Source organism: Equus quagga, unplaced genomic scaffold (genome assembly GCF_021613505.1).
Source record: "Equus quagga isolate Etosha38 unplaced genomic scaffold, UCLA_HA_Equagga_1.0 73442_RagTag, whole genome shotgun sequence".
Lineage (NCBI taxonomy): Eukaryota > Metazoa > Chordata > Mammalia > Perissodactyla > Equidae > Equus > Equus quagga.
The window spans coordinates 802,119-823,925 of NW_025802777.1; the positions used below are offsets into that span (position 1 = coordinate 802,119).

The 21,807-nt window shown below is 44.2% G+C and overlaps 1 protein-coding gene and 1 non-coding gene across 3 annotated transcripts in view; one reads left to right on the plus strand and one right to left on the minus strand.

Annotated features, from left to right (window-relative positions):
• Positions 1–51: 51 nt before the first annotated feature.
• The window catches only part of LOC124234232 (heat shock factor 2-binding protein), a 107,410-nt gene continuing 85,654 nt past the window's right edge, over positions 52–21,807 (plus strand). Inside the window, exons 1-4 of one of the 2 annotated variants that reach the window (XM_046651474.1) lie at positions 52–182; positions 937–1,204; positions 1,979–2,129; positions 14,788–14,891. In XM_046651474.1, the coding sequence (XP_046507430.1) occupies positions 166–182; positions 937–1,204; positions 1,979–2,129; positions 14,788–14,891 (540 nt within the window). In that variant the 5' untranslated portion in view covers positions 52–165. Of the gene's footprint in view, positions 183–412; positions 754–936; positions 1,205–1,978; positions 2,130–14,787; positions 14,892–21,807 lie in introns of those variants that run through there. The other variant, XM_046651475.1, reaches the window with a different exon arrangement.
• LOC124234404 (U7 small nuclear RNA) lies at positions 18,278–18,339 on the minus strand. Its single transcript, XR_006887296.1, has one exon. It is a non-coding gene; the product is annotated as a U7 small nuclear RNA (small nuclear RNA).

Sequence of the window (21,807 nt, forward strand, 5' to 3'; positions counted from 1 at the left end):
CGGCGGCGGCGCGCGGGCTGATGGCGTCATGAAGGCGCCGGCCAGCGGAGTTCCTCGCGGGGGTTCGCGTCGCGCCTTCGCGTCTCTGCCGTCTTTCGGCAGCCAAAGCTCGGGGCCGTGGACGGCGCGGTTAGCCAGCGTTGAGCCTTGGCCAGGAAGAGACGGATGGCCAATTTTAAGTGGTCTCGAATTTTTAAGCCCACTCCACAAAAACCCCATCCGATCGGCAGCTGTCCTGCGAAATACACGGGTTTTCAGTTGCATTGGACTCCTCGGGCCGCCTCCGCAGGGTGGAGACTGGGAAGAAGGGCCGTGCGTGGGGTTTTTGGCGGGATATTGGGGGCAGCGCCATCGAGGGGCCGGGAGAGGCGGCCCCCTCCAGCGTCCAGGTCCTGGGGCAGAGAGGGGGCGAGGACGAGTTCTAGGACAGGGCCAGCGGCAGGGCAGGTCCCAGTGCAGGGCAGGGATTTGCAGCATGTGCTCGCGAGTCCACCCTCAGGCCTGGAGAGCACGCACTCCGGCGCCTAGGGCAGAGTCAGCTTCCTGCCGGTTTCAGAGACAGACGGCCTTAGTTGTGCGGTAACTGGGTACGTTTGAACCCACAGGCTGCACCATGTTTCGCGAACTCAGCGGGCGTATTGGGGCAAGTGAATGGACCAGGTGACATCTCCAAGTTCAGGTGGTCATCTCAGTTACCTAGCCAGCCGGCTGGACTAACGCTCCCTGTGGGAGCAGACACCCCGAGGAGCTGTGGTGAGAAAGCGTTGATCCTTGCTAATGAGGCTCAGTGCCGAGCAGGGGAGAGTGGCCGCCGGCTGGACGGGTGCCGGTTCCTTTGAGTGCACCGCCCCTTAGTCTAGCATCCGTTACCAAACAGGAAAGGCCGATTCGACTTACCTCACTTGACACTTACACCTGGGTCTCGCTGTCCTTTAGCTTTGCAGTTAACAAGTTTAAAACCCCAGCGGAGCCAGAAGAGAGAGGCCGGCTCTCGCCGAGCCCACCCCGAGTCCGCAGGGCCCAGCGTGCCGCGCAAACGCTACGGAGTTTGAGCCTCGCGGCTCTCTGTTCTCAAGCCCTCGGCGCGGACGCGCTCCCGCGCTTTCTGGCGTGTGGGGTCAGAGGGCGCGTCGCCGCGCAGGCGCACGGAGCTGAGGCAGTGGCGGCCATGGGCGAGGCGGGGGACGTCGAGGAGGCCTGCTGGGTCAGTGAGGGGGCCCTGCCCGCCCGTGCGTCTGAGCTGCCGCCATGCGCTACCCCGCGCTTCAGCGGACGCTGGGGAAGGGCCTGGGCCTCGTGGGCGGACAGCTAGGCCTGGTCGGGGGTGAGGGCGGCGCGATGGGGCGCTGGGCACAGAGCTGGCGGTGGCGGCCTCGGACCCAGCCGTGCCCTCAAGGCCCTCTCGCTGCGCCGGGGCTCGGTGTGGGCTCTGGGAGAATGCGGCTCCACGGGGGACCTGTGTCCCCTGACTGCACGTAGTGACGTCCCTGCAGTGATGTAGCTTAGACCCTGGAGCCCGATCTGTGTTCCCCTCCTGCTTCGGTCCCCCGCTAATGGCGTCCCTTGAGACAGCCACCCATTCTCCCCAGGCCTCCGTTTCCGGCCTGGACAACCTTGGAGGGTCGTGTTGAACACTACGAAATGAGATGACCAGCAAAGGCTGGGCGCCCAGTGGGGACCCGGTAAACGTCCTTCCCTCCTGATTAGCTTGGCGCTGGACCGCTCGGGAGGGGATGCTGGCGTTCTCTTTGGCTTTCAGGATTAGGCCTCCCTCGTATGCACTTAGAAAAGGAAACTGGCTGGGGCTTCGGCTCTCGGGACGTGACGTGTATAGCAGAGTTGTACTCTTTAGGGTAAAGATGTGCTTTTGAGACCGTTATGAACACAAGAGGCCTTAAAAAAAAGGAAGCAAGCTGGTCAGGGCTGCTGGTTCTGGTGATCTGAAGGGAAATGTCATCTTAAAATCTTGTTCTTTTAGCACGTGGGAGCTAAAGAAGAATTCGTGAAAGTCCGAAAGAAGGATCTGGAACGGCTGACCACTGAAGTGATGCAAATCCGGGACTTCTTACCCAGGATCCTGAATGGGGAAGTACTGGAAAGCTTCCAGAAATTAAAGATTATGGAAAAAAGTGAGTCTTACTTCGTCTTTGGCAGTCGTTGATGGTGACAGCAATCTGTTCCAGCAGATTTACCTTATGTGAATAACTGTAAAGGAATTGTCAATAAACTCTAAGATACCGTTATAGTCCTTGTAATTGCCTTGGGGAGAGTCAGGTAAGACATGAGAAAGGGAGGGGCCCTCAACTGAATAACTGGGACATGTGTAAGTTTGTGTTGGAGGAAGAGTTGCCAGCTTTTAGGAGTGTCTGTTACCAGTTTCTCTTTCTCTCCACCTGTCTTCTTGGCAGAAGACTTTTATACAGTCATGCACTAAATAACGAGCTTTCGGTCAACGACAGACCACACGTACGATGGTGCTCCCATAAGGTTAGTGCCGAAGAGCATAGCTGTGTAGCAGGCTGTACCATCTAGGTTTGTGTAAGTGCACTCTGACGTTCACACCATGACGAAATCGCCTGACAATGCCGTTCTCAGCACGAATCCCCGTCCTCAAGCGACATATAACTGTACTGTTATAATGAAAAAGCCACAGGGAAAATGAAGTCCTTCCTTGTGTAAGTTAAGCATCTGGCCGTGGGGCAACCTTGCATGCAGTTTGGTGTGTCTGGAGAGGTAGTTAGATGTGTGTTCACTGGTCTCCAGGTTGATGGACAGGTCAGTTCCTCGCACTGGTATAAGTCCAGGCTTGCTGGTTCTTGTCCATTCGGATTTTGAGATTTGAGCTGAGCTGTTAGTCATATGTCAGTCTAGCAGCCTGTTGAAGTTCTTGGAGATATTCTGGGATGGATTCAGTAGTTGCCTAATTGAGGCTGAGTTACGATTAAATCGGCCTTCAATGGTTAAGGCTGATTCACTGCACTGCGTTTGACTGTTTGCCGTCACCGCATGAGCTCTAGAAAAGGCACGTCTGGAGGGCTCAGGTCGGGTCTCTGGCACTAGCCCAGGCGAGAAGATAGCTGGACTCAACAGTGCATCTGGTTTGTGCAAATGTGTCTGGTCAAGGGGGCAGCTATACACGGTTAGAAGGGAGAGTGCGCGTGGTTGCCATGGCTCCCTGTCCTGTTTATTCTCTCTTTGGAATCCTCTCTCCTCTGGTGTGCTCTGGGAGGCGGGCTCCTGCAGACTGTGTGCCTCCTTGCTGGCTGCCAGTGAGGCTCACCAATGGAAGGCCTCAGTGGGCGGAGAGGGAGATTGGGGTGTTTCCTCCTGCTCGCTCCACAGCTGTGACTCCCACTTGGGGGCCTCCTCCACAGTCCCAGCTCTCACTGGGCTCCAGTAACACTGTTTTCTCCCTTCGTTCCTTCAGCTGGAGGGTTGTTGCTAGTCCCTGGTGCCTCACCATCCCTTGCTGGGTCTCTTATCCCTGCTCCACACTCTGTAACTAGTCCTTCCCGTTAAGTCTCGACATCTGGGTTGATTTGTTTCCCGTTGAGACCCTGCTAGATATGCTCCATGTCGCTTACTACCATAGGTCCAGGTCGTCGTCTTCCTAACCTCCCTGGTTCTGATCCCACGCTCATCCAGCAGCCTCCTGCAAGTCGTTAGTGTCCCACATGCATTTATCTTCAGGGAAGGAAGCTGCTGACCAGCAGCAGAGTCAGCTTGCTGGCTGTCTGTTTCTCACTGCAGGTTAATGAACTGGCGTTCTGAGAAGTTCATCAGGATCTCGTGAATGGGTTAGCATGAGTCGATCTTTGGAGGTCAGTCCTCTGCCAGAATCAAATTGTAGTGCTTACAGAGGTAAGGGCCCCGAATGAATCTATGGTGACCTGATCAAAGTTAGACTTTAGGAGGTCTTGCCTCACAGTCCCTGGCCTTCCTCAGGCCATGGAGTCCCCTCTTCCCACTGGTCTCTCTGGCCGCTTCTTCCTGATGAGCTTTGCCGATTCATCCTTCTGTGCAGCAGCCTTTCAGCCAGCCGTGCTGCTTGAGGCTCAAGCCAAGACCCCCTTCTCTCCTCACTCCATGGCCTCTCTGTGGGCAGTCTGTGCACACACATAGCTTCAGTTGCCATCTTGATGCCAGCGGCTCCTAGATTTATCTCTAGCCCAGACCCCCGCTCCGGGATCAGGGCACTGCATCTAACTCCTGCTTGGCATTTCTTCTCGCTGTTTCACAGTCATTTCAAATTCTAAATGTTTATCCTAGCCTTATCAACATACAACCAAGAGGAACAACAAGGTCAGATTTACTGGCTCATTGCAACGAGGAGACCACACACCGGAGGAACTGTGGGTGTTTTGCCAGCAAAGGACAGGACAGAGTTGCCATAGGATTGGGGGCAGGATGCGTTGGAGGTGAAGTGCAAGTGAAGCCTGTTTTGATGGGCTCCAGGCAAAGTTGGGCTGTGTGTGAAGGGATCAGCATCAGGTCTCATGCAGTGGACCCAGGTCCTGTTTCCTTGAAAACTACAAAATTTAGATAGATGTGGAACATCCTATCTCGAAATCCCTCGTTTGAAGCTCTGCAGCCAGCTGGGAATCAAGGCTGCTGCTCTGTGTCACAGTGAGTTGGATCCTGCAGGCAGGAGTGGGATGTTTCCTTTCTACTGGTATAAGTCCAAACAGCAAAATTTCTGATAGTGTGGGGTTTTACAGAATAAGCTTTCTCTGAATAAGAAATCAGCATTCCCTGAAAGAAGGGATCATTATGACACTTTGCAGTTGCAGTGTGTCCTTGGGAGAAACACTCTCTCCTGGTAACTTGGCAGCTGGCATTACATGTGTCTGTTATCCCAGCCTGTTATCCAAATTGCAGGACAGATTTTCACTTTCTCAGAGCAAGCCGATTTATACTTTGTCATGACTGATTCATGATAATCATCCCTCCACCCCACCCCAATTTTGCCTACCTCAGTCTGCCCCAGGCACCACCGTTCAGACTAGAGACCTAGGATCCTCCTTGTTGCCAACCTCTCTCTTCACTATCCCCCCCGCCCACCTGTCTGCCGGTAAGTCCTGTATATTTCCCCTCATGGTGCATCCTGAACTCATCAGCCTGCTGTCATTGCCACTGCCACCACCAGAGGCCCGGCCTCTGTCATTTTGCCTGAATCTCTGCCTCCTGACAGCATCCACTCATTGCCACTCTGTAGTCCATTCTGTATACTGTAGCCTGAGTAATTTTTAACAATTCAGAATGTCATTCCCCTTCTTAAGTCTTTAGTGGCTTGCTTCTCCTTGCTCTTAGGATAAAGACTAGAAAACAAAACCCTGCTAAAACCCACTACCACCCAAAAACCGAAACAAAACTATACAATGGCTTGATAGGCTTTATATTGTTGGACTTAGTCTCACTTCCTTATATGACTGCGTAGACACCATCTGTCTTCCTGTTAGATGTTGTCAGAGCATCCTGTACTTTTATTTCAGACAGAATGGTTTTATTCCCATCTTACGGTGTAAGGTGGTGGGAGGGCAGGGCTCCTGTTTATATCCTCAGAGCCTGGCTGAATATTTGGTCCTGAGGGACTGCCTACCCTCCTGTCTCTGCATGCTCTTCTTTCTCAATTGTAGCAGAATTTCATGAAGCAGCGTGTGCTACAGGATACTGAGTGTTAAAAGGAAAGGTCAAAGTGGACTGCAGTGGTTACAGGAGGCTTCACTGTGAACTTTGCACTTGACCTGGTCCTTGAGGACGTCTGCTTCCCTGGCCTAAGGCCTGGTTTAAAAGATGGTCTCCTAAGACATCTTTCACCTCATTTTGGCTCTTGAATATTTGCTACTTGGGCGATGTGAGAAAAACAAAAATTCCCTTTTTCTTTTTATGAGGACTAGGTCTGGTGGCCTTCCCAGGGGCCTCTCTCCCAGATGAAGCACATAGCCATGGCTCTGAGAATGGGTCCCACAGAGGCAATCTCAGGATCACATGATGGCAGCGAGAGCTGTTTGATGTGTGGATTTGTGCCCCCTCCCCCTCGCCATGTGGTCCGGGAAGATTCTTGGCTTTGAGCAGTCTCAGGGCTGCGTTTGCTCCTGTCTTAAGCAGTGATGAAGGGGAACATGGAGGTAGGAGTGAATGCAGTCAGGCGGGAGGAGGGAGAAAGAGGACTCGAGTACAGTCCCATTTACAATCGCAACAAAAAGAATAAAATATCCAGGAATAAATTTAACCAAGGAGGTGAAAGACCTATACAATGAAAACTATGAGACATTATTGAAAGAAATTGATGATGACAAAGAGGTGGAAAGAGATTCCATGCTCATGGATTGGAAGAATAAACATAGTTAAAATATTCATATTACCTACAGCAATCTACAGATACCATGCAATTCCAATCAGAATCCCAATGACATTCTTCACAGAAATAGAACAAAGTATCCTAAAATTCATATGGGGCAACAAAAGACCCCAAATAGCTAAAGCAATCCTGAGAAAAAAAGAACAAAGCTGGAGGCATCACAATCCTTGACTTCAAGATATACTACAAAGCCAGAGTGACCAAAACAGCATGGTACTGGTACAAAAACAGACACGCAGTTCAATGGAACAGAATTGAAAGCCCAGAGATAAAACTGCACATCTACAGACAGCTGATCTTTGACAAAGGTGCCAAGAACATACAATGAAGAAAGGAAAGTCTCTTCAATAAATGGTGTTGGGGAAACTGGATAGCCACATGCAAAAGAATTAAAGTAGACCATTATCTTATGCTATGCACAAAAATGAACTCAAAATGGATTAAAGACTTAAAGGTAAGACGTGAAACTGTAAAAGTCCTAGAAGAAAATGTAGGCAGTGCACTCTCTGACTTAGGTCTTAGAAAAATCTTTTTGAATACCATGTCTACTCAGGCAAGGGAAACGAAAGAAAAAACAAATGGGACTACATCAGACTAAATAGCTTCTGCAAGGCAAAGGAAACCAGGAACAAAATGAAAAGACATCCCACCAGCTGAGAGAAAATATTTGCAAAGCTTATATCCGACAAGGGGTTAATTTACAAGATAAATAAAGAACTCATGCAACTCAACAACAAAAAAACAATCTGATCAAAAAATGAGGAAGGTATATGAGCAGACATTTTTCCGAAGAAGATGTGCAGTGGCCAATAGGCACGTGAAAAGATGTTCAGTATCGCTAATCATTAGCAAAATGCAAATTAAAACTACAATGAGATATTATCTTACACCTGTTAGAATGACTATAATAACCAAGACGAAAAATAACAAATGTTGGAGAGGATGTGGAGAAAAGGGAACCCTCATACGCTGTTGGTGGGAATGCAAACTGGTGCAGCCACTATGGAAAACAGTATGGAGATTTCCCAGAAAATTAAAAATAGGACTACCATACGACCCAGCTATCCCACCCCTATGTTCATTGCAGCTTTATTCACAATAGCCAAGATATGGAAGCAACCCAAGTGCCTATCAACTGATTAATGGATAAAGACGATGTGGTGTATATATACAATGGAATACAACTCAGCCATAAAAAAAAAGACAAAATTGTCCCATTTGCAACAATGTGAATGGACCTTGAGGGTGTTATGTTAAACGAAATAAGCCAGACAGAGAAAGACAAACACCACATGATTTCACTCGTATGTGGAAGATAAACTAACACATGGACAAAGAGAACAGATTAGTGGTTACCAGAGGGGAAGGGGGCTGCGGGGTGGGCATAAGGGGTAAAGAGGCACATATATATGGTCACTGATTAATAATGATGTACAACTCAAATTTCACAATGTTATAAACTGCTAATGACCTCAATAAAAAAGTCTGAAACACTAGTTTTAACCTTTTAAAACTTTAGTAAATATGTTAAAATGTTAATACTGTGAACCAGCCTTGTTTGTTCATTGAATACCTGCAATGAATACAAACCAGCACAGCCATGATATACTGGAGAGAGATTCGACTGATTAGCAGTAAAAAACAAGTTATTTTGTGTAATTTAAGATCTGTACAACAGCACCTTGCCTCTGTCAATGTGGTCCAGCAGAACTTTCTGTGATGATGAAGGTGTTGTATAATCCATGCTGTTCTCTTCTATTTTAAAAATAGCCATTAAGCCATGTGTGGCCAAATGACCCAGCACCATTTATTGAAAAGACAGTCTTCCCCTTCCATACTACGCTGTTGTTTTTGTCATAAGTGGCTGTATATGTGTGGATCTGATTCTGAGTTCTTCATTAGTTTTATTATTTATTTTTAAATTATTTGTTTAATATTAGTATTTATTCATTTTTGTGTTGATTTTCCGCTTGGCGGTTTTTTATTCTAGCTCCCTGATGAAATTCTCTTGTTGCCTATTTTCTGGAACATAATCAGTTATTTTAAAGTCTTGAGTCTGGTAAATCCAATATCTGGGTCACCTATTGGTCTGTTTGTATTACCTGTTTTTCCTCTTGGTAGTCCTGGTAATTTTTTATCAATCAACGCATTTTTTGAATGAAAACTGGCGTAGGCTGTGGATGATGATATTTTTCTCTAGCAAGGAATTTTTTTTTCTTCTGGCTTCTGCCAGTGAGAATAGAGTCAGAGATTACCTTCATCCGGTCAGGGATTGATTCACAGCTGGTTTCAGTCTTGGTTCCAACTGGCCTATTTGTGGTTCATTGTCTCTATTAGGTTTTTGGTCCTTCAAGGGGGTCCACCTGAGAGCTGGAGTTGTTTCCCGGTCTTTCCATTTTGGTGGGCTCTGACCTTCAATTTTGGTCTCTCCAGCACCGCAAGACTGATTCTAGCTCTGCTTGGCATCCTGGCATTTCTTCTCTCACTGTCTGCTTGCCTCTGCAGCCTCACGGTGCTGGTTGCGCATTGCTGAGTGCCTGGAGGGAGAAATGGCTCTGATGTCAGCTCATTTTTCTATGCTTCCGTCTTTTCCAGGATCATGGCCTGCCCTAAGTCCATCTGATAGCTCTGTACTTGATTTTTATTTCCCCAGCTTGATGAGACTGTGGAGCACTCTGCCTAGCTTTGCCGCCTCTTTGCTGTGCTGCCTTTGAATGTGCAGATGCCTCAGGGAAGGCTGGGTAGAGAGCTGGGCTCACCTCACTGCACTCCCTTCTCTCGGCCTTGGCCCTCAAGGCTGTGTGACTCCATAGCTCAGACACCTTCAAATGAGTTTCTGTTGTTTCTTTAAATTCCGCTTTTCTAGTTATTCTTGGTGGGAAGGTTGATCTGCTACGTGACCATCAGAGTTGGAAATGGAATTCCTTCCATATATGTTGTTGTGATTTTTAGATTTTTAAGAATATATTGTAATGTCATGCAGAAAAGACAGGCTATGGAGATGTTCCAGATTAAAGAAGGCTAAAGATACCTGACAGCTAAATGCAATACGTGACCCCAGACTGGATGCTGTACTGTGAAGGGAGAAGTTGCTATAAAGTACAATTTTGGGTCGTATGACAGAATTGGAATGTCAGTGGTAGATTAGGTAAAGGTAGTAATATTAATTTTTCTGCAGTTGACAGTTGTACATAGTGGGTGTCTAAGGCATTGTCCCTCTTCTTGGGAAATATTCACTGAAGTATTTAGGAGTACAGGGCCAGGATATATGTAAGTTAGCCCAGCTGGCTCAAAGAATGTATTGTGTGTGTGTTTGCGCACGGCACATACGATGAGCAAATGTGGTAAAATGTTAACAGTAGATACGTCTGCCTAAAGGGTGTTCTTTGTGTTATTTTTCTTCATTCCATGTTTTCTAAGTTTGAAATTATTTCCAAATAAAAAGTTTAAAAAAACATACTGTAAAATGGAAATACTACTTAAACGTTTACAGAACCATAAGCATCCCTGAGACACTCTTGGGTTCTTAGCAGGGCAGTATTTCTAAAGTATTTGTAGGGGGGTGTTGAGGTTAATTTCCCAAGAGTTTGATATTGATGAGAAGAAAGGGGGACCTCTGTTTTGCCTCAGAGAATTATTATTCCTGGCCCATACAAATATCAACTAGAGAGATAATTGTGAAGAGTGGGACAAAAGAGTGAGCACCAAAAAGAGATATTTAATATGACCAAAAGTTTATTGTGGCCCAAATGAGATAAGATCAGAGTGTATCACGTGCCCGTCCTGGAAGGAAACAAAAGCAGCAGACAAGGAGTGTACTGAAGAGATGGCAGCACAGGTGTGGGCAGGGCTTGGGAACAAATGAGGGCAGCAGAGCCCTGGGAGCTGGGGGAGTGAGGCGACATGGCCTTCCTGAGAGCTGCCAGACTCGCGAGAGGGAGCTGCTCGATGGGACCGTGGCCTCAGCCGGAGGGGGCACTGCTGACTGGAAGGCTGGCAGCGATGAGGCAGAGGGGAAGCAGATGTCCCAACTTGTCTCAACCTGTCCTCCTTTCCTGTGGAGCCTGCCACTGTTTATCCAGCAGGAAGCCGTAAGCACAGGAGGCCAGTTCCTGTGGACGTTGACTGCACCCTCTCGGGGCGCACAGTGGGTGGAGAGCGGATCTGAAGGGTGCGTGGAGACTGGGCAGAGCACTGGGGACTGGGCAAGAAGTCAGAAGTCTTGTAGGCTTGTGGTCAGAGGAGGTGGGATGGTAGCCAGGGTGGGGGGTGGAGGCGTCCATTATTCGAGTATGTCGCTCCTGACCACCCGATTGTTAACATTATATTTGTATGCCAATAAATGAAAAGCAAAATTCCCTGACTCTGGTTTGGGAAATACTTGTAACAGAATTCTTGAGTTCAGCAAGATTGATCTTAGTTTTTTTCTGATAGTATTTGTCTTCAAGTCTTTCAGTGAATTTAGTTGGTAAATCACTCAGGTAGGTGTTTATTACGTGTCTGATATTCGTCAGGCCGTGGTAAGTAGCGTGGGGATGTAAAAGGTTAGGATCCGATCCTTTCCTCATCGTTTACAGGTGGACTGAGGAGCTCCAGCATGCGGCTGAGAAAAGGTAGCAATACAAGGTCCTGCCAAGTCATTGGCAGTGCCAGTGGAGGACAAATTCCTGTTAGTCACACAGTTTCTTCATCTTGTAAAAGGGTATTCCAGTGCCCTTTACGTTAGAAAAAGAGTGGTTTTGGAAGCAGATTTTTGGCAGTGCAGGAAAAAAATATTTCTGTGTTCTGGTTCCAGCTCTCCTCTTTCACCCCTTTGGTTTGTTTTAAAAATTTGACAGCTAATTAAAGTGTTGTTTGGCTGGCTTAGATTGGACAGTAGGATTGCAAATGCATTTCAGCTCTTTAACTGAAGTTTTAAAAAAATTTTATGAATCCTAGAATATTCTTATTTCTTTCAACTTATATTTATATTATGTTAGGCTGATTAAGTTAAAATGAGATGTTTAGTGTGGGCCCTAATCTGGTATGAGTGGTGTCCTTATATAAGGGAAAAATTTGGATGCAGAGACAGATACACACAGAGGGAAGATACTGTGAAGAAACACAGGGAGAAGTCCAAGTGAAGGTGGAGGCAGGTTGGATTACGCTGCCATCAACCCAGTGACGTCTGGGGCCACCAGAAGGTGGCAGAGGCAGGGGAGGGTCCTTCCCTTACAGGTTCCAGAGAGAGGAGAGCTGCTCTGTTGTTCTGAGCCACCCGGCTTATGCTACTTTGTTACAGCAGATTTGGGAAACCAATGCACCCTCCAAATCTCGGCTCAGACGAAAGATGGAATCCATCAGTAGGTAATCCTAAATTCTCTAAATCTGTTAGAGAGTGATAAGGAAAAAGTTAGCGGCCATTAGAAAGCCTTTATTTTGGATTTAAGACTCTTTCCTTAGCTATTTTGATCAAAAACATTTTCGTGTTGATATGAAAGAAATGGTAATTTATTAAATTGGTTATAAACATACCAGTTGGTAAAGAAAGGGTAGGAGGAATTGATCCCTTTTGTATAGTTTAAATTTCTTTGGTTAGTGTTTTAGAAACCCAGCTTTTCATTTATAGCTCTCTATATCCTGCCTTTATACAGTTCTCTGTACTCTTCCCGTGAACTGAGCATTAAGAGAGAGAGTCACTCTCATGTTACTAAAACTATCAAAGAAGAGTTGTAAATTTCAGAAGCTATGTAGCGGTTGACCTGGCCGGTGATTTAGATTGCTTCTGTATATTGGTAGTCTGTCTGGACCACCCTGTCATTCAGTTAACAGTTAAATGGAGATTTTCCCTTCATTTCGATACTAAGATTAGCGGTTGAACTCCAGTCCAGGCTGGCAGCTCCTTCCCTATTCCAGTGCTGAGGCTGGGTAAGACCTTGTCTTCACTATGTATGCTATGTCATTCACCATCCATATTGTTTCTGTCCCTGCTTTTTAACAAAATTACAAAAGCAATATAGTCTCATTATAAAAGAATCAGACATATAATCAAAGTGGCCGGGTTTTTCTGTGTTCAAGGATTAGCAGAAGGAATGTATAAAGAAGTGAAATTCATTTATGTGACGACTATCAAGTGCTTACTCCGTGCCATGTGCTGTTCTAGGCATTTGGGATGCATCAGAAAACAAAACATGAAACTCCCTGTGCTCGTGGTGGTCTGGGTGGCAGGCATGCTGCAGTCCCAGTGGAAAATGAGGGGGGGGTGTTGGTAGGAGGCGGCAGCAACGCTCCTATCTGGCCACAAGGCGGTGGGCTGGTACAGCGGAGCGTGCTGCCGCCTCCTGGACAGCCTGGAGCGGGTGGGTGTGGCATCCCTGATGCTGACCTGGAAGTCTTTGGGGTAGCCCATGGTAGAGTGGGGTGTTTTAACTCTGTCCCTTTGTTATGTTAACTTACAGGAGGATCATAGAGAATGACAGAGCAAGAGAGATTATGAAGTTATCATAATGAAAGAGTCTTTTGGGTAGTCAAAATTAATGCCTACATATTTGTACACATAATAAGGCTTGTAGAGATGTAATTTCCTATCTTCTTTACTGTGTTTGACTAATATACAGTTTAATAATAGAAGAAAAATTTAAAAGTTAACTGAAAAGGAAAAATTATCTTAGTTCCCTTTTATATTTTCTTTTTGTCTGTGACCATATGCAGTTCATACTTCATACATAATTATAAGTAATATGTATAAATAATACATATATGTTTTCATTTAATATTGTTACAAAGGCAATTACGTAGTTTTCAAAGCGTAGCACTTGATTGGTATTTGATTTCTCATGTGGCCAGGATTAGTGGGACAAAATAATTTCAGTGAAAGTCATGTCCTGGGCTTTCATGTTCTACATCGTAGAAGGGCAGAAAAGAAAACTGACTTACGGGAGAAGAAGTAGTCCCATGTGACTTTCCCCTAGTTCCCTAGTTTCTAAGAAACACGTTTTAAAAGAAGCTTTGCCAGCTTTGCCTGCCAGTGTCGTAATCTCTGACTGAATGTTTAGCTTTAGCTTCTGATCTTCCTTCTAGGGCAAAGGGTCTCCAGAAGGTGTAGACTCCCTCTATTCCTCTGGAGCTTTTTGCGATGCCCCTGTTGTTCTTGGCAGCCCCTGCCCCCAGGTTCCTTGTTTGGGCTTCCCCTCGCCTTCTCAGGCCCCTAGCTTATACAGCCAACCCCTTCTCTTGTCTGCACCTCCTTGGAGGAAGTGTCTGTGAGCCTTTTCTCCTCTAGGGTGGAGTGCTGTCCCACTTCCCAGGCATCTGCTTCTCTCACGGCACCACGGGCTGCCTTCCCCCACCCTCCGTTTTTCCACTCTGTCACATTCCTATGGCTGGGTCCCCTCCTTTGCCGTTGCTGGTTGTGTGGATTTCATTTCGTTAGTGATGAGAGACCACGCTGTTATCCTGAAGCAGTTGTTCTTAAACTCTGTCCCCAGACCAGCAGTCTCACCTGGAAACTTGTTAGAAATGCAGATTCTCAGGCCCACCTCAGGCCTACCAAATCAGAATCCCTGAGGATGGGGCCCAGCAGTCTGTGTTGGAGCAAGTCTCCAGGGCATTCTGATGTGCACTAAAGTTTGAGAATTACTGTCCTCAAGTATTGCTACTTTAATTGGAGAAGTTGCACCATTAGCTCTGAGCACGTCCCCCCTCAAATCTTGGTATATTTTGGCTTATGGTTTCTTAGCCCTTGAAGTCAAGGCACTTAAAATTTTAAATTATGTATTTCTTTTCTTTTTGAATGTCAGTATTTCTGCAGCATAGTTTTTATTTAAAGTTGATGATACTTTTGACTTCAGATTTATTAATGTGAAAGTCTTTTGGGATTTTTCCTGGCTACTTGAATCATCATCTAAACAAATATGGTGGAGGGGAAGTATTCCGTGGTTGCCAGCTTTCCCTGTGGCCTTTTCTTGTCTCGATCCCTCCTCCGTTGACTACTACTGCGGCTGTTCCCATTGAGTCAGTATGCCAGTTGGTGAGGCTAGCTTTGTGAATCAGCCCCGGCTGGCACCATCTACTCACTCAGCTGCCTTCTGCTTTTTATGGATCAGATACAAGTCTGTGCCAGGAGACAGTCGGGCTTCTCAGTGCTGCCTTCAGTCCTTTAAATAACACGCTTTCTTAAAGCCTTGAGTATATGTCTGGCAGTAAAATGAGGTCTTAAAAGCATAAAACAGAAAACAACAAAAAAAAGTGCTTTCTGCTATGGGCTAAAAACTGATAAAAACTTAAAAAGCAGAACTTTTACAATACTGGTTATTCAAGGACTGGTTATGTGATTGATCCTACCTGAGAAATTGGTACGGGTTTTCCTAAGAAGATTAGGCAACATGGATGCTTAGGAGACATTAGTGATTTGAAATATTGAGTGTTTTTACATCTTTTTCTTCTAGACCTGGAAAGGAAAGAGCAAGAAATAGAGCAACTGAGGATGGATTGTGAGCACTTCAAAGCTCGCCTGGAGACGGTGCAAGCTGACAGCATGAGAGACAAGAAGGTGTGGTGCTCACAGACCGCTGCTTCAAGCGCCAGCATCGTGGTTGTGTCCACAAAGTGGCATTAATGACAGTCTTTCTAGCCCTTAGGCCTCGAGAGATTGTATTTTTAAATGTGTGTATTCTGAATGGGTTTGAAATAGTTGAACATTTGATTTTATAACCGCTTAATGTGGAGGCTATTTACTTGGTACCTTTTAATAGTCATTTACTGTTAATTTTTATGTTTAAAAGACCATTCTAAAACATTAAAATTAAGAATATAATAATCTTAAAAAAAATCATGCACATAATGGTTTATAATCAGAGATAGATATATTAAATAGAAATATTTGGAGCGTTTTTATTTTCAATAGTAATACACTAGGAGTACCAGTGGTGGCAGCTCCTGTGTGGTGTTCACTGCGTGCTGGCAGGTGGTCAGCAGCTGTCCGTGCCTCTCAGGCGCTTCTCCCAGTGCAGCTGGGTCAGCAGGTACCAGGGATGGGAGGGAGCTGGTCCAGGCCCCACGCCTGTGTGCTGAACTTGGCTCCTGCTGCCTCCTCGTGTGAGGGTATCCGAGTGTCGCTGCAATGGTGGTTTTCCAGAACTGGTGGATTTTGGGTAGACTTTAATATTGAGCAAGTGGGAAAGGTTAGGGAAAGAGTTTCAGTCTCAAAACTGAGTACGAGTGTCACATATTGAAAGTTGAAACTTTAGCTTTGTCATGTCCTATTTAGATCTTGATAAACTAAGATGGGAATGTGGTTTCATGTTCTGAAAGAAGTTGACCAAGGGGCAAGAAGGAATTTGCTAAATGTTAACAATACAATCCATGGGTTCAATACTTCCTTAAATTGCTGAGACATCCTTGTTAAGGTTGAAGCTCAAATTGGGCAGAATCTTAAATTTCTTGTTCTTTTTTAATTGCTAAGCATAAGAAAAATGCATATTTTGCCGAGATTTTAGATGTAATGCTTGAAAATAAGTCATTCTGGAAAAGTGCTGGTATAGACAATGAAATGGCCATGGTAAAGCAGTGTCAGATTACAAGCATGTTAATGCCCTGACCCTTTAACCTTAGTTAAAATATTTTGGTTTTTTATTTTATTATTTTTTTAAATGTGGAAATATTTTAGATTAAACTATTTCCCATTTCTAGGTAAGTATCTTACTTAATTTGACACAGATGGGAGGCCCTGCAAGTTTGCTGTAACAAAGCCCTGTGTCATCTTGCTGTAGAGAACTGGCAGCTGCCTTTTCTGTAACGTTTTCTATGGTCTCTGTCCAGGTCTGTACAGATCATGAGGCTGGACTCTGGAAGCTTATTTGAGAGTTGAGGGACCAGGAAAGAATCTAGAGACTAGATCCTAAATCAGAGTCTTGCCAGTAAGTACTTAGGGTGGATAAAAGTTGTGAGGAAAAGGCAGAAGTTACTGAATCCAGTATGTAAGAAAAGGTCAGAAAACAAAGTCTGGACTCAGAATCATAAAGAAATGTGCTGGATGAGCAGCAAGCCCACACCTGCTGGAGAGTGGCTGCTGGAGCGGAAAGCTTGGTTCATGGCCCAGATTGAGAGAGTCCTCAGTGATGATGGACTCGGATCCGTGGAGGGGTTCAGCGGGGCCTTGCTGTGATCCACGAGGCTGGTCAGGGGAGTCTGGCAGCAGCAGCCTCTGAACTCGAGAGAGGAAAGAGCCCAACTTCCGTGTGTAGATGAAACTGTGGGAGGGTGTCTGAATTACTCTTTGAAGGATGGTGCTGTTACTGTGAGTTAGCTGAGGCTTTCCGTAGAGTATCTGCCAGCCGAGCTTTTGTAGCACCTGCCGTGGTGGTCCCGCATGTGAACTTAGCATAGATAAGGTGCAGAGTTCCCCCCGTGTTCTCTTTGAGGAGCAGGCGTTTCCGTGGCTTACTGTGGTTTCATCCTCTCTCTCTCTTGTTTTCTTACGGCGTGTACTTTTCATCGTCAGTAAACTAACTTAAATATGACTGCCGATTTTTTGTTATCTGTCTTTTTAATTTGTTAGGAAAGACTTGCTACTTTTGTGGTAATAAAAGGGAAGTTGTTGCAAATGTATATTTATGGAAACTTTTTAAAGAAAAATAACTGATAGTATAGTTCAGTTAAAATCAGAAATGAACTACAGAAAGGTTTTGAAGGAACCTTGAAAGTTTTGTACTTGAATTCTCTGAATATTCTGAACAAAATACTCTGTTATGTATGAGTATTCACTTTAAATAAGTAAATACATCAGGGTTTGATTATTGTTTTCCCTTTTTTATTTTATTTATTTTATTTTTAATTTTTTTTGGTGAGGAAGACTGGCCCTGAGCTAACATCTGTTGCCAATCTTCCTCTTTTGCTTGAGGAAGATTGTCGCTGAGCTAACATCTGTGCCAGTCTTCCTCTATGTTTGGTATATGGGATGCCGCCACAGCATGGCTTGATGTGTGGTGTGTAGGTCCATGCCTGGGATCCAAACCTGTGAACTCTGGCCTGCTGAAGCGGAGTACACAAACTTAACCACTATGCCACCAGGCCAGCCCCTATTGTTTATTTTTTAAAAGCAGCTTTATTGAGGTATGTTTTGTATACCATAAAATTCACGTGTTGTAAAAGTATAGTTTGATAATTTTTAGTAAACTTGTGTACTTGTACAACTATTGCCCCAATCCAGTTTGTCCTTTGGTTAAAAATTTTTTTTTTGAGGAAGATTAGCCCTGCACTAACATCCACCACCAGTCCTCTTTTTGCTGAGGAAGATTGGCCCTGAGCTAACATAAGTGCCCATCTTCCTCTACTTTTTATATGTGGGATGCCTACCACAGCATTGCTTGATGAGTGGTGTGTAGGTCTGTGCCCAGGATCCGAACCTGTGACCCTGGGCCACTGAAGCAGAGCACGCATGCTCAACCACCACACCACTGGGCCGGCTGTTTGGTAAAGTGTTTTTGAGATAATTATAGATTCACAGGAAGTTGCAGAAAGTCCTCTATACCCTTTACCCAGTTTCCCTCAGTGGTAGCATGCTGTGTAACTAGGATACCAGGTAAGAGCCAGGGCATTGACACGGGTGCAGTCCACAGAGCTCACTCGGGTTTCACCAGTTTCACCTGTACTTGTGTGTATTTAATGAGTTTCACATATACCCATCTGTGTGTGTGCATAGGTCTGTGCCAGTTTATCATGTATAGATTCGTGTCACCACCACCATGCTCCGGATACAGAGCTGTCCCTCACTGCAGAGATCTCCTGCTACCACATTTCAGGCACACCCACCCTGTCCCTGTGCCTACCTCCTGGCAACTGCTAGTGCATAGTTGCCACACATTAATCTCTATAATTTTATTTCAAGCATGTCACCAAAATGGAATAATTCAGAATATAGCATTTTTTGGGGAGGAGGAGGGTCTTCCAGTGAGGACTGGAAAACCTGCTAAACAAATTCTAAAAGAGCTTTAACACTTAGCGTATAACCTTTTGATATTGGCTTTTTCACTCAGATCCGTGCAAGTCGTTGTGTGTGTCAGTAGTTGTTCCTTTGTGTGGCTGCGTGGTGTTCCATGATGTGGAACATCAGTTTGTTTGGCTGTCTCCCACTGAGAGACATTTGGCTTGTTTCCAGATTTTTGCTGTTGTGAGTAAAGGTCCCGTGAACACCCGTGTCTAGGCTTTTGTGGGAATGTATGTGGGAGTGTGTGTTTTCATTTCTCTGGGATAAGTGCCTAAGAGTGCAATTGCTGGGTCGTGTGGTAAGTGCGTGTTCAGTTTTGTAAGAAATTGCCGAATTGTTTTCCAGAGTGGCTGCACCATTTTACATTTCCACCAGCAATGTGTTAGTGATTCACTTCTTCCACATCCCAACTAGCATTTGGTGTTATTACTATTTTTTATTTTAGCCATTTTGATAATGTGTCGTGGTTTTAATTTGCGTTGCCCTAATGGCTGTAATGGTATTGAACATCTTTGCGTGTTCTTATTTTCTGTCAGTATATCCTCTTCTGTAAAATAGCTGTTCGTGTCTTTTGCCCATTTTCTAATTGGATTTTTTTTTTTTACTGTTGACTTTAAAGAGTTCTTGATATAGTCTAGATAAAAGTCCTTTATTTGATATGTGGTTTACAGATATTTTCTTCCAGTCTGTAGCTTGTCTTTTCGTCTTTTTCATAGGGCCTTTCGGAAGAGCAAAAGTTTTAAATTGGGATGAAGTCCAATTCGTTGATTTCTCCTTTCCTGGATCGTACTTTTCCTGTTATGTCTAAGAACTTTTCACCCAGCCCTGGGTCCTAATAGCTTCTTCTGTTGTTTTTCCTGACAGTTTTATATTTTATGTTTAAGTTCGTGATCCATTTTGAGTTATTGTTCGTATAAGGTGTGAACTTAGGTTGATTTTTTCTCTTTTGGCCTATGGTTGTCCAGTTGCTGCAGCACCATTTGTTGACAAGATCTTTTGTTGCCTGGCTTGCTTTTGCCTCTTTGTCAGTAGTCAGCTGGGCGTCTTTGCCTCGGTCTCTCTGTGCTCTGGTCCGCTGATGGTTCTCCCACCGGTGCTCTCTGTCTTACTCCTGTGGCTGTGTGGGAAGCCTGGGCTCTGGGTAAAGGGCTTCTTCCCATTTAGTTCTTCTTCCTCAAAACTGTCTGAACAGGTCCTTTACTTTTTCATATAAATTTTATAATCTCATCTATGTCTACAAAAATTCTTGCTTGGATTTTTATGGGAATTGTGTTACATCTGCAGATCAGTTTGGGGGGAATTAATATGTTTCTTATGTTGAGTCTTTCAATCCATAAACAAAGTATGTCTTTTCATTTATTTAGGCTATCTTTAATTTCTTTCATCAGCAGTTTGTAATTTTCAATGTATCCATCTTGCAAGTTTTGTTAGATTTTTACCCAAGTATTTCATTTTCCTTGGAGCGATTGAAAATGGTGGTGTACTTTTAATTTTGGTTTCTGCTTTTTTGTTGTTAATATTTAGAAATGCAATTGCTTTTTGTGTGTTGATCTTGTATCTAGTGACCTGGCTGAACTCATTTATGAGTTCTAGGACTTTTTTGTAGATTCCTTGAGATATTTTTATATAGACAATTGTATCATTTGTAAATAGGGACAGTTCTGTTTGTTCCTTCTGCTTGGTATGCCTTTTATTTCTTTGTCTTGCCTTATTGCACTGTCTGGAACTTGCAGCATTATGGACGAAGGAGAGTGGTGAGAGTGGACATTATTACCTTGCTGCTCATCTTGGGGGAAAGCACTGAGTCCTCCACCGTTAAGTATGATTTTTAAAAAATAGGCTTTTTTTTTAAGAGAAGTTTTAGGTTCACAGAAAAATTGAGTGGAAAGTACAGAGATTTCCCCTATACTCCTTGCCCCCACTCATGCATAGCCTCCCCTATTATAAACATAAATATGATTTTAGCTGTAGGTTTTTTGTAGATGGTTTTTATCAAGTTGAGGAAGTTTCCCCTATTCCTAGTTTGCTGAGAATTTTTAGCATGAGTAAGTGCTGGATTTTGCCCAATTTTTAGAACATTTCTATCACATATCAGTTTGTCGTTAGTCCTTGCTTTCCTGCCCGGCCCAGGCAACCCCTCATCTCCTTTCTGTCTCTATAGATTTGCCTTCTCTGAATCTTTTGTAGAAGTGGAATCATATAATATGTAGTCTTTTGTGCCTGGTGTAGTGTTTTGGAAGTTCATTAATATTAGCATACGTCAATTGTTTGTTCTTTTTATTGTTGAATAATATTCCATTGGATGGTCATCACTTGATGGACATTTAGATTATTTCCAATATAGCATATAATCTTTTGTATTTCTGAAGTGTCCACTGTAATTTCTCCTCTTTCCTTTCTGATTTCATTTATTTGAGCCTTCTCTCTTTTTTTCTTAGTGAGCCTGGTTAACGGTTTGTCAATTTTGTTTATCTTTTTAAAGAACTATTTCTTAGTTTCATTGATTTTTTTCTGTTGTTTTTTTAGTCTCTATTTCATTTATTTCTGCTCTGATTTTTATTATTTCCTTCCTTCTACTGATTTTGGGCTTTATTTGTTCTTCTTTTCCCAGTTCCTTTAGGTGCACTGTTAGATTATTTGAGATTTTTCTTGTTTGTTGAGGTAGGCCTGTATTGTTGTAAACTTCCCTCTTAGAACTGCTTTTGCTGTATCCCATAGATTTTGGCATGTCATATTTTCATTTTTATTTGTCCCAGGTATTTTTTGATTTCTCCTTTGATTTTTTCGTTGACCCAGTCGTTGTTCAGTAGAATTTTGTTTAATCTCCACGTATTTGTGGCTCTTCTGATTTTCTTGCTGTAGTTGATCTCTAGTTTCATATCATTGTGGTCCAAAAAGATGCTTCGTATTATTTCGATCTTCTTAAATTTATTGTTTTGTGGCCTAACATGTGATCTATCCTGGAGAATGTTCAGTGTGCATTTGAAAAGAATGTGTATTCTGCGGTTTTTGGATGGAACGTTCTGTATATATCAGCTAAGTCCATCGGTGTCATTTAAGGCCAGTGTTTCCTTATTGATCTTCTGTTTGGATGATCTATCTATTGGTGTAAGTGGAGTGTAAAACTCCCCTACTCTTATTGTATTTCTGTTTCTCCTTTTTTTGTCTGTTAATAATTGCTTTTTATATTTAGGAGTTCCTATGTTGGGTGCGTAGATAATTACAAGGGTTGTAGCCTCTTGTTGGATGGTTCCCTTTGTCATTATGTAGTGCCCGTCTTTGTCTCTTGTTACAGTTTTTGTTTTAAAGTCTATTTTGTCTGATATAAGTATTGCTACCCCTGCTTTCTTTTCTTTGCCATTTGCATGGAATATCTTTTTCCATCTTTCACTTTCAGTTTGTGAGTGACTTTAGGTCTGAAGTGTGTCTCTTGTATGCAGCATATATATATGGGTCTTGTTTTTTTATCCAATTAACCATT